The sequence below is a fragment of the Cryptomeria japonica genome, chromosome 1 (assembly GCF_030272615.1).
Source record: "Cryptomeria japonica chromosome 1, Sugi_1.0, whole genome shotgun sequence".
NCBI classification, from domain to species: domain Eukaryota; kingdom Viridiplantae; phylum Streptophyta; class Pinopsida; order Cupressales; family Cupressaceae; genus Cryptomeria; species Cryptomeria japonica.
Window position 1 is genome coordinate 227,955,710 of NC_081405.1, and position 12,898 is coordinate 227,968,607.

Below are 12,898 nucleotides of genomic sequence, written 5' to 3' on the forward strand. Positions count from 1 at the left end.
ATATATATATATATATATATATATATATATATATATATATATATATATATATAACCATTTAAAACTTATAAGAAAAAAAATAAGGGTACTTGGCCCTACCTTACTCAGGCGAAGGTTGTCCTAGCCCCTCACCCGCTCCAAGTTTTTCAAACTGTGGAAAGGAGGGGCTAGGAGATCATGAGGGGTATATACAAAGGGGGGGCACGAGCGAGTGGTACTCGGCTGAGCCCCCCACCCCGCCACCTGCCTTCCACGTAGGCACATAGATTTGGTCGGGTACCACTTGGCCGAGTCCTACTTGGTTGAGTGGTACTCATTTTCACTGTCCCACTTAGCGAAAAGCAGGACACAGGTCCATACTTTTACCCTTATGCCCTGTTCCAAATCTCTCATTTTTTCTCTCATAGGTAGGATGCTAGCAAAAATTGTGAAAGTTGGATTTTGTTGTATACCTATTCTCCTTCATAGCCTCATGCTTGGATTGGGAGCTGAGCGATTATTGAAGTTTGAAACACAAATCTTGTATTATCATAAGCAGTTGGTAGCATTAGATGGAGTGAGACCATAATCCTTAGGGACAAAACAGATACTTCCACATGCTACATACATAGTTAAGTTCACATTCTTTTCAAAATTGTAGGGATGGAAAAAACTCAAACAAACCAAAATTGAAGAAAACAAATTGAAAAATATTTTTGTTGATGTTGATTGTCCTACACCTGGTATGCTTCTACATCAAGTTTCCCTTATGAATCCACTACTCATGTGCACCGCTAGTAATGAAATATGAACCACTAGTAATGAAATATGGATGAATGAGGTTAATTTCGAAATCACATAGTTAGCTTAATATAAGTTTGATAATTTGACACACTATGGAAAAAAAATCCTACTTGTCAATAAACAAGACAAAGGGGTTCTACAATGAAGTTTCATAAGATAAAATATTTTCTTAAGGAATAGCAAGTGGGATATCGAGTTAGATTAGAATAATTATGGGGGAATTCCATGGTTAACCATGCATGAGTCACAATAGTGATTTGATGAGAAACCTTCTAAAAAGTATCAATTCTTTACTCTTGTGAGCACCACCTAGAAATGATAAGTGTTAAGTGAACCATTCATTCTCATCAGAGACAAGTTCATATGAATTACCACTCATAAAATATGAATCAATTGTTTTGACTCTAAAAAAATATCTAGTTGAATCCTTACATGGACACGATAATTTGACACACTATAAAAAATTACCTCCCACTTTTTAATAGATGATCTAAAGGAGATCTATAATGAATGGTTCATAAGGTACAAAATTCTGTAATGTTTCTATGAATGAAAGAGTAGGCTAAGTGGGATTTATCTTCAAGAAACTCTATAGTTAAGTATAGTTGAGTGAGAATAGTGTTAGGATGGATAAACGACTAAAAAAAATTGATGATTCACCCTCTTGAGCATCACCTAAATATAATGAGTCCTAAGTAGACCATTGATTCTCATGAGAGATGAGTTCATGTCAATGCCTACTCATAAAATATGGGTAGATAGGTTTGACTAAAGAACTACAAAATTGAATGTTGATATAAGTATCATAGTTTGACAAAGTATTGCCAATACCTTCTACTTGTTAATAGATGAGTTAAATGGGCTCTACAATGAATGATTCATAAAGAAAGAGACTTGTTTAAGGTTTTACAAATAGGCAAGCCAACTAAATAGGATTGATTCTATAGAAAACTTCAAAGTTAAGCATGCTGGAGTTAGAGTAGTAATGGGATGGGTGATGTACAGAAAAGTCAACGTTTCATCCCTTTGAACATCATATAATTGCAATGAGTAGTAAATGGAACATTCGTTCTCATGACAGACATGTTCATGTGAACCACCACTCATGAAATATAAGCCAATAAATTTGACTAAAAAACTACATAATTGAATCTTGATATAAATATGATATTCTAATATTAATTTTGATGATAAAGAATAATATTATTACAACCTTTTGCCACACCACAAAATATACATTTTTTTATATGAAATCATTAAATGTAACTTAAATAAAAATAAAAACCCCCATAAAACTTATATTAAGTTTTAACTACATTTATGCATAAATGTTTCAAATCAAGTTTGTAATCCATCCCACAAAACTACTTCAAAATTTGACTAATACAAATCTATGAAAATTGTAATTATTAATAAAATAAAATAGATCTAAAATAAAGCTTACTACACAAGTGTATCGTTCTTCACAATAATTATTTGGGATACTCCCTAATATTTTTCCAGATTTGTAAACATAGTCAAAGTTTTATGGGCAGCCCACTTACTATTTCTTTTCCACATTGCAGGCCATCAGTTTCTTTTAATACACTAAAGCACCCACCATGAATCATGACCGATGCTATTAAGAACAGTAAAAAATACATCATAGTTAGAAAGACTTCAGAAAACCGTAATGCTTTTGCAGAAATCTACTCTTCTGCAGTGGCCTCAACATTCAGATCAAACCTCCCAACACCCATATTCTGATCACTTCCAATACATGGGCTTTCAGCCACTACCCAAGTTACTGCATTGGTGTTTGAACGATAGCTAAAACTACTGCTTTTCCTAGCCAAGGCAGAAAAATCCTCCCACTCTAAAGAGGGCTTCCATGAAGATTTGAGATTGATAAAACTCCCACCATCATTCTGATATGTGGGTATTTTTCCTGCAGAAGGACAACTCATTAGCTTCTGTTTAAAAAGCTTTTGCATTGCATGGATTCTGTCTACAACACCAAAAAATTCTTGGACTTCATCTTCATTCTCATCTTCTGCTGGACGTTTCCTGCACTTTTCTCCTTCATACTGTTTTCTCTCATGCTCTCCAAAGTTATGCTCTCGTCCTTTGCACTTCATCATAATATCTAACAAAAATTTCGATGAATTACAGACTGCGATCTAAAATATTGATAAGAAAACTTACACACAATCTAATCTAGAAACAAAAAGACTTAAGATCAGAATAAAACTTAGATCCAGCCCTTAAATCTCACCTCAAACCTATCCCAGAGAGAAGAATCTCCATTAGATAACATGGAATTCATGCACACAATGCATGATATGCAAACTGTTTATATAGAAAATTGTAAGAGATGGAAACTAATCAGTCTCATGCAGGCGAAAAATATGCCGCCTCTCATAATTTCCCATGTTACTTTATTCGCTGAAAAGAATGGCGTAGATTAACGCTAAGACTTTTGTACTTGGCTGTGTCGTCCATCTTACTTTTTGCAAGGCAAGAACGGCGTGGGGAATTTTAAGCTAACAAAGCGGGCCTTTAAATTACGTCTTAAAAAAGGTCTCCAACGTTGGAGAACGTGTACTTCTCACGATATAAGCGTGGTCTATATTAATTTTTTTTTTATGATTATTTTTATAACACATATGTCTTTTGTTTTTTTATTTATATTATCTATATGTAAGACATTTTGGGCAGTGAAATTTAGAAAGAAATATTAAAAAATAAGAGAAGGAAAAAGGTTTAGTTATGTGATTTTAAGTAACGAGTTACATAATTTTAGTTGGAAAATTTAAATTATAGTTTATTTATCATTGGTTTAAATGCATAAGATATTCTTTGTAAAAGTTCATAAAGAAATGTGTTATTATTATGACTTAAATATAGAGTTCAACACACATGTGTACTTTTACTTTGGGACACTCAAAAGTAGAATATTTTTATAATGATATATAAATACTGTATTTAATTTTTAAAAAAATTGGATATATTGATCATACAAATCATGTTTTCTTTTTAATATGCGATCATTGAATTCAAAGGCAACATTAAAGGCAAATATAATTTTATATTTGTTTAATAGATTCAGTAGTTTACAATGAACAATCACATTTAAGCATGGTCTATAGTTGATTGTTCTATTATATATATATATATATATATATATATATATATATATATATATATATATATATATATATATATAGTTTCTTTCTATTTAGTACTTAATTTTATATATAATACATTTTTTTAGAATTTTTTTAAAATTTAATACACTATTAAAGAATTTTAACTAATTCAATAATAGGTTAACCATATAGCTCTTTGTTTACTAAAATCTTGGGAGATACTTTTCTCCATACATCTATGTTATCATCTCTTCTAATATCTTTGAATTCATTGTTAATATACATTAAATATATGTGATTACAACTATATATGCTCATTTAACATGCGAACATGAAAAGATACTCAAAGTAGAGATAGAAACATTTAATAAGAATACCAATAGCTTTAGTAGATGGTATAAATTATAGAAACCCTCAATAAGTGAACAATTTGTATGCATTGAAATTAAAAAGAAAGAAATCAAGACTTGAAACAATAAAGCTCAAATCAAATCCTATTCTTATTTAACAAGCTCACTGCAAACCTTAAAATGGAAATGCCAGTTTTCTTATTGAATGTGGATGCAAATCAATAGCATAAAATTTGCATAAATGATAATGATAAAGTAATGATTGTAATTTGTAGACTATATAAGGAAAAATCAAATAGAAGATGAGGATAAGAATGAAGACCCAAGTTAATTGAAGAATTTGTGAAGTCAATTCAACTAAAAAATAAAAATTAATAATTTCAAACTAATGAGAGGATAATAATAAGTTATTCAATTCAATAGATGGAAAAATGTGAGGAATAAGTTTATGTTTGGAGATGGAGTTGATTGGTGAATGATGAAGAAGTTTTCAAAATGAGATGAAGTTAATTAATGAGGTAAATGTGTTGTTTTTAATTAAGTAGAGATAATTAGATCTCATTTAATTTGATAGAATATTATTTAACTAAATGAATAAATAGATAAACTAGATTTAGTATTGATTGATAAAAGGTTAATGATAGTCATAAATGATGAAAATGATATATGTAAATATTTAATAATATGGTAAAATAAAGTGATGAATGACTAATATGATGATAATTAGGGTTTAAAAGTTAACCAAATAATTTTAGTGTCTACACAATCATGTAGGATTGAGATAAAATGCTACCCATTGTACTATAATAATCAATTACAAATGCGTTGCAATTTCTCTATGGCCTTTTCGAGTCATTTTATAATTACAAGTCACTCATCACACTTACAATGTACCTCTACCACTTAAAAAACCCGTTTTATTACAATTCAATAATCATAAAATAAGTGTATGTATTAAACAAACAATAAGATTGAAACCTTCAAAATTTATAATTAAAAATGATATGGCACTTCTTTATACTCCCCTTGGTCCCAAAATTAAAGAAAAAAACAAGCACCAAAATGATTATTTCAAATTAAATAACCCTTTAAATTTTATGATTTATTTACATAGAGATTAAGTCACCAAGTTTCTAATCCAAATCATCAAAAAATATCATAATTGTAGAAAAATAATCATGCTTGATAATGATGTCACCTTCTTACAAACTAGCAATTTTACAATACTTGATTTTATACTTTATTTTAACACCTACACCCATGTTCCAATTTTTCTCCAAGATGATCTAGATTGCCTTAGACAATGCTTTAAGGACATACTATTTTTTCATCCGCATTACACTAAACTATTATGAACTCCTAGATCTTAGCTACTTTAATAAATTTCTTAATTGTGTTAAAGATCTCCTTTCAACTTCAATATTCCAATATTTTTAACCTTATTTTTATATCATTTGTATGGAATAAAAATGATTTTGAAACTTGAAAGATTTGGAGATCAATAAATATTGGATCTTTTCATCAAATAGTATCCTTGAAACTATTGGGGAAATTACTATCTTGATTGAACCATTTCTTGCATAACCACATGAGAGAAAAACACACATGCGAGCTTATAGATTAACTATAATGGAAAGATCAATATGATATAATAATATTACACAAGACATACCCTAGAAAAACCCTCAAGAGGGAAAAACCTAGCCTCCAAAAGAATCCACTTTCAATATATTATTTGGAAATAAAAAATATTATAATACACCATGAATCTCCATGATTTATTTTGAAAAATCAAGCTCCTCTAATGCATCATCCATCTATCCAAGCATGTAACTACACATTCCATGTCATGCTTCACATATGGGATCTACAAGAGAGTTCAACACAAATGAAAAACCATTCAACTAGCTATCCAACAACTCAACCTCAAACATTTTTTGGATCTGGAGAACATGGGATAACTTTAGAGACTTGTGATGAGAGTTGTACTTATAGGTGTTTCATTTTTAGGTTATGCATATTGTTAAACCCACTATAGGATTGAGAGTGGGGGGGCGTTGGCAATTGACACTCATTTGATTGGTTTCAATATGTTGTCATTGATGGCAACATATTACAGCTTTCATATTTTTGTTTGGTTGTTTACTAGTAGACACTTCACCAGCACCAACACCGGCACCGATAGGTATCTTCACCCGTAGGAGGAATTATTTGGGTACCGACATTATAGGACGACATGACTTCATCAGGATATTGGTATTGGAGGCCGACATCTTTTGGGAGATCCGACAATCGACAATTGATTTTTATATTTATGTATATATGTAATTGAGCCGACATATATATTCATTTTGTAATTATCTATGTAAGCCGACATAAGGCATGAAGGATTGTAAGGGTATATAAGTCAGTTGATTAGATCATTTTGTAATGTATGTATGATGTAATGTAATATGAGGGAGAGAAAGATAATTGTAATGCAAGGAATGTTGATTATGTAAGAGGTTATTTTGGTAAGGGTTTAGGGTTTCAGAACTAGAACAGACAGAGCTTGAACTGGAACTCAATCAGGCATAGTAGATGCATTATATGAGTTCAATTTTATGTTTTCTTATTTAGAGTAACTGTAGTCAGTGAGACTCTTTTGTGATGAGTAGTGTGCTCTAGGATGTAAGCCTTCCTGCAAGTGCAGGCCCCCATATTTTATAATATCTCGTCATATGGCCAGTGGATTGATATTGTGGGTCACAAATTCCACTATGGTTTTTCCTCTTTGAGGTTTTCCACATATAATTCTCTGTGTTATGGTATTCATTTGTGTGATTGGCTTATTGATTGCTTTACTTCTTTCATTTACATATGTATCGGTTTACCAGTTGGTGAATGCATATTTTAATATGGTTAAAATTGATCATTCCAGTAGAACACTGATTTAGGCCCCCCTCCCCTCTTAGTGCTCTTGGATTCCAACAGTTGGTATCAAAATCTTGTGCCTCAGAGGAAGTTTAACAGCTTGAGCGAGATCCTAAATCCGAAATCCATGGATATGAGTTTGGAGAAGCAACTTGAGGTAGCACTTGAAGATTATGATGTTGAAAGGATGAAGAACTTGAAGTTACAAGATGAATTCAATTTTGTTCAAGAATTCATTCTTATCCTACAGAAGAGGTTTTCATTTGTTCAAGCTAGGAGGAAAGAACTTCTACAAAATTAGGATAATGATGAGAAATATGCCCTTAATGAAAGATGTTAGAAGCCAAGTCAGGAGAACATGGTCATGAGGAATTAAATGCAAACCCTAATTATGAGGATGTCAAAGGAGATTGAAGAACAAAAGATGAATGAAGAAAACCTTGGGAGATCCCTGAAAGACAGATCTAAAGAATGCACCCGGTTGGTTCATGAAAATGATATGTTGAGAACTGATTTAGTACAATCCCAAAGTAATGAAGAAAAACTTGAAACACAAATGAGAATTCTGAGAGATGATCTGACTATTGCAAGTGAGTACAAGGAAAAATTCAAGGTTAGTTCAACACAACTTGATGAGTTATTGAAAATTCAAAGACAAAATGGAGATTCCAGTGTACTTGGATTTGAACAAGGTCGGAGCTCTGGTACTAGAAATGAAGATCAGAATCAGAAGGCACCGGTAAGGAAACTTAATGCTTATAAATTTAATGGTAGATGATTTGTTTGTAATAAATTTGGTCACATGGCTAGCCAATGTAGAAATAGCGAAAATCATAACTATAATTATGCTCTCGGTTAATGTTCTAAATGCAATAAGTATGATCATAAGACATAATTGTAGAATGAATGTTAAATGTTATGCATGTGGAAAATTTGGACATATGGCTAATCAATGTAGGTCAAGCAATTATATTGGTTATAGAAAAGCAATTCAAAAGAACAATGTTACATGTTATGCATGCAACAAGGTTGGACACATAGCTAATTTCTTTAGAAGCAGAAATCCATCGGTTAACAATGATGGATCAAATGATAAAGGAAAAGAGAAGTTCAATGAATTTTGACAAGATCATATCAAGAAATGGGTCAAGAAGTTAGATGATCAATCAACAGATGGAAATGCACCAGTTACTCAATTGACAGAGGAGGTTGTTCCTGCATTGGCAGGAAGCTCATTTGGTAACTAAGGCTAATACCTTAGGGGTAGGAATAATTCATGCTAATACTACTTAAGCCTTGGGAAGTGGTTCTGGAAGATGTTCTAGACATTGGAAATTCTTATCCGACATGGAGATGTTTGACCGAGATCCGGTATCTTCCATTGAAAGTCATTCATATCAATGACAGATTAGGGTTTATTGGAGGTTAACAGGTTGAATCCACTTCATTTCTAATAAACTTACATTCAGAGCGATTAAGAGCAATTTAGAATGAGTCTAAGGTGACTCAATGCGATCCAATATCTTCTTCAGCATTTTCACTAGCGGTCTGAAGAGTTCTTTAGGGTTTCACTGACAACTATTTCTCAGGTACTTATCAATATTATTTTTCATCATGGAAGAGAGATCATCCTCTGCACCTAATTTTATTGAAAATCCTACTCTTGTTGAGGTTAAGGATAATCCTAGGCCAACCTTCAAACAATGCCCACATATTGCCACCTTGGATGATTTGGTTGGCACTTTTTTCCGTGTCCCGAAAGGAGTTGTGGTGCACAAGCACCTAGGACTCATTTTCAACACAGGTTTGAGAGTAAGTTTGATTTTTATCAGATTTGAGTTTGAAAAGGTTGATTAAGTTGTTTTAGTGTTGTTTTAAGTTGTTTGGATGAGTTTTGAACTCATTGTGTGGTTTTGGTTTCCTGTTTTCATCTTTTGCTCAAAATTGCTAGTTTTGGAGTTCCCTGGCAAAATGTTGTAAAAAGTGAGTTTTTAATGTATTTTTGTTTTGAAAATGTCTAGACATGTTTTGTGTTTGGTTTGTAGGTGTGAGTAGTGTTCTTAGGTGTTTTGTAGGCTTTGAGATCAACCTTACACATTCTAGGCATCAAAAGTTGTCATTTAGGCAATCAAAATGTCAAATTTAGTGTTCTTGGACATGTACCTATCCGTACAGGGGGGCTAACCAACCTGGAGTGGTATTTATTCTCCTGTTTGAACTATTGTAAGGGTTGATCAATTAGAGTTATTAATCATTTTGAAAGTTTGCACTCATTTTACCTTGTTTTTCCCTAGTTTCTAACTTCATGTGAACAACAGTCCGTACACCTGTTGTACTTGGCCATACTGTTCTTGCATTTTTAGTTTCTACTATGTTCTCTTAAACTTCTCCCTTTGATGGCATTCAATTTCATCAAGTTTTGAGTTTGTAGCAAAAATTAGTTTGATTTAACAGTTTCACTGCCTTATCTAGGAATTTGGCAAGGATGCTTGATCAACTTGGCTTCTTGAAGTCCTAAAATGTTCATGGCTTCTCAAGAACTAGTTGGTCAATTTTTAAATTATGTAAATACATGTTTTGGTTTCAAGAGTGCAGGTGTAAGGAGTTTTGTGGCCATGGAGCCCTAGACAAGTGTGCCATTTGGCTAGGGTCTTGTAGAAGTTTGATGCTTTGCTCTTCCATAGCAATTGCATTCATTTGGTGGACAGACCTGCCTTGATGTCCATGTGATACGTGCAAGCAAAGAGGATTTCTAAGCCATGACAAGGAGGGTTACATGTTTCAGTTTTGTGAATTGTAAACCAAAACAATGAGTCACTGTTTGGTAGTAGTTTTTCCTTGTTTTGTTTGCTCTCCACCATTTATTGGTGTGTGTAAACCTTGTATAATCTTTGATTGTTTGATAAAAAGAACAAGGAGTGGTGTAAACCCTACCCATAGGTATTGTGAATGCCAAGATCAACCAATGATCTCTTTAGGCAAAATGGTAAATGCCCAGCAGGCTGTCACAGTCATCTAGGACTAATTTTTAGATTTGTTTTGAGGTTGTATATGTAATCTCCCTCTTCAAAATGGCAGGTATGAAGGAAACTAAGCATCAAAAGGTAGAGCATTGTTAAGAAAGCACAAAAAAGACCTTGGAAAGGAGTTCTAACAGTGTGAAGTGCAGGTCCAAAGTGAAAAGGCAGTGAGAGGGCAAAATGCTGTCATAATTAACTTGACAGTGAACTACTTGTTGTTTCGTAATTGCCTAATGCCTTTTGTGCAGGGCTAATATGATTCCTTCTTGTCACTAATGATTTTCATGTTCAGAGGCTTCAAATTGTAATTGGTATTCATGCAAAAGTTGTGTTTGTAGAAGGCAAGAATGAAAAGTTGTCAAATGTTGCACTTTCCTTATGTGCATTTTGTAAAAATCTTGTTCTCCATCCTTTGAGGTTTAAATCTTCTTGATTGTGGCCTAGTTAGTTAGCAGCATGGTAGAACTAAGTGTTCTTGTGTCATATGGAGGGTCTCAAGCTTAAAATTTGATTTTGCCAACAAACCCTACCAAAACCCTCTTTTTATGCCCATTTTTGGGATAGTCATGAAGAAGGCCTTAGGGACCCCTAAACTTGGAAAATATTCAAGAACTCCCAAAAGGGTGTCCAAATATCAACTTTTTTTTGTTTGGAAGTCCATCGCTGGAGCAAGGTGAGCACAAAACCCCAAAAGGAGGGCTAATTCCTAGTAGCCCGATTTAGGCCTAAAATTGGGTTTTTGACAAATCGGGTACACAAATGGGAAATGTAAAGCCTAAAACCCATCAAGTCTAGTTGAGAAAAGTTTTCCTTGCATACATTTAACATATTTGGTATGGTAGACTCCATAAGTTGGTTTTGTAGCACTAGAGAGGGAGACAAAAACAATGGATTTGAAGCCCTTGAGCAACCAAGAAGAGTTGGACTTAGGGAGGTGGATCAAGGAGAGTTGCTTGCTTGTTATTAAACCTCTTGCACTCTAATTTTCAATGATTCCATTGTGAAACTAGAAAGGACCTATCACCTAATAACATACAAGCTTATTGGGCAACCCACTTGCACTATCTCCCTATCATAGTGGTATCAGAGCACAATTACACTTGGGAAGAAGTAGCAATTTGGCAACCATGGTGACGAATGCAAAATTAGCAAAGAAAGTAGAAGACCAGGAAGAAGAAAATAGGTTACTCAGAGTGAAGCTAGACCTCTTAAAGCAGAAGTTGGGTGAAGTAGAAGTGAGGGCAGATGAAGCCAGCAATAAGATGGAGGGAATAGAAGGTAAGGGTAAGCTATTAGCTATAGAGGATGAGACCCCTATACCAGACCCTGTGATAGAGAATGAACCCTTTTAAAAGCCTTGAAGGCTATGAGTGGGAGAACACTAGAAGGAGTCCCACTATTCAGTGATAAAATGGACCCAGAAGTGGTCATGGAATGGATTGAGGGGCTTGAGAACCATTTTGAGTGTGATGGTGTGACAGAGGCCCAGAAAGTGAAGGTGGCTAAGTCTACGTTGAGAGGAGCTGCCTTAACATGGTGGAAGTTCATTCAGGATGAACGTGAGAAAGAGGGAAAAAGGCCCATAGCAACTTGGAAGGGAATGTTGTCCAAGATTAGAGAGGCTTACATTCCAGAGGACTATGAAATACAGCTCCATAGGAGAAGGCAAAACCTTAGGCAAAAAGAATTAAATGTTAGCACCTACACTGAGGAGTTTCAGAAGCTATGCCTTAGGTCAAAGATCCAAGAGGATGAGAATGTCAAGGTTGCTAGGTATCTCAATGGTTTGAGATGGAACATACAAAAAGAGTTAAGTTTGTTGTGCCCTACAACAGTCCAGAAGTGCTATCAACTTGCACTCAAGGTAGAGGAAAGGAGTAGGAAGAAGCAAGAGCATCATAACAGAGGTAGAGGAAGAGGCAGAGATGGTCGAGGCCATCGAGGCAGTTTTGGGGGAAGACACATAGACCAAAGGTCCCAGGGGGAATCTAAGCTTATAGAGCAAAGTGGAGATTCTTAGAGAAAACCTAATTATAGGGGAAGGGGATCAAGAAACCTAGGAAGGGGTAGGTCTAGTGGCCTAGGTAGAGGGTCTTATTTCTCCACAATGAAATGCTACAACTGTTAGAAATTGGGTCATCCTGCTTATAGGTGTCTTGAAAAGCCTAGTTCTTCCCATGGAGGTGAAAAAAAAGTGAACTATGTGCAGGAGGAAGGGAGTAGTAGAAGAACTCCAGCAATGCACCTAGCACCCGAAGATGGTGAAAGTCTAATGATGAAGAGAGTATTGATGCAAGAACCTCATAAGTGTGAAGTGTCTCAGAGAAGAGCATTGTTCATGATCAAGTGCAAAATCTTGGGCAAGGTATGTAAGGTGGTTATTGATTCAGGCTCCACAGATAATATTATCTCAGAGGAGGCAGTTAGCAAATTGAACCTACCTAGAATGAATCACAGTGAACCCTATAAGGTAACCTGGTTAAACAAGGGGCAACATGTCCTAGTGAATGAACAAGCATGGGTAGACTTCAATATTGGTGAATACAAGGATAGGATACTCTGTGACATCCTTCCCATGGATGCTTGCCATCTACTATTGGGTAGAACTTGGCAATTTGACAGACAGGCACACCATGATGGTGAAAAAAACACATATTCCTTTCAAAAGAATGGCATTGTCTACAAAATTCAGTCCCTTAGTGAA

At 34.3% G+C, this 12,898-nt stretch overlaps 1 protein-coding gene across 1 annotated transcript; it reads right to left on the bottom strand.

Annotated features, from left to right (window-relative positions):
- Nucleotides 1-2,242: 2,242 nt before the first annotated feature.
- LOC131074621 (uncharacterized) lies at nucleotides 2,243-3,123 on the bottom strand. The gene is made up of 2 exons (XM_058011271.2): nucleotides 3,038-3,123; nucleotides 2,243-2,908 (listed from the first exon to the last, which is right to left on the bottom strand). Exon 2 carries the CDS (start codon nucleotides 2,901-2,903, stop codon nucleotides 2,472-2,474), a length of 432 nt encoding a protein of 143 aa, XP_057867254.1. The 5' UTR covers nucleotides 2,904-2,908; nucleotides 3,038-3,123; the 3' UTR covers nucleotides 2,243-2,471.
- Nucleotides 3,124-12,898: the final 9,775 nt, after the last annotated feature.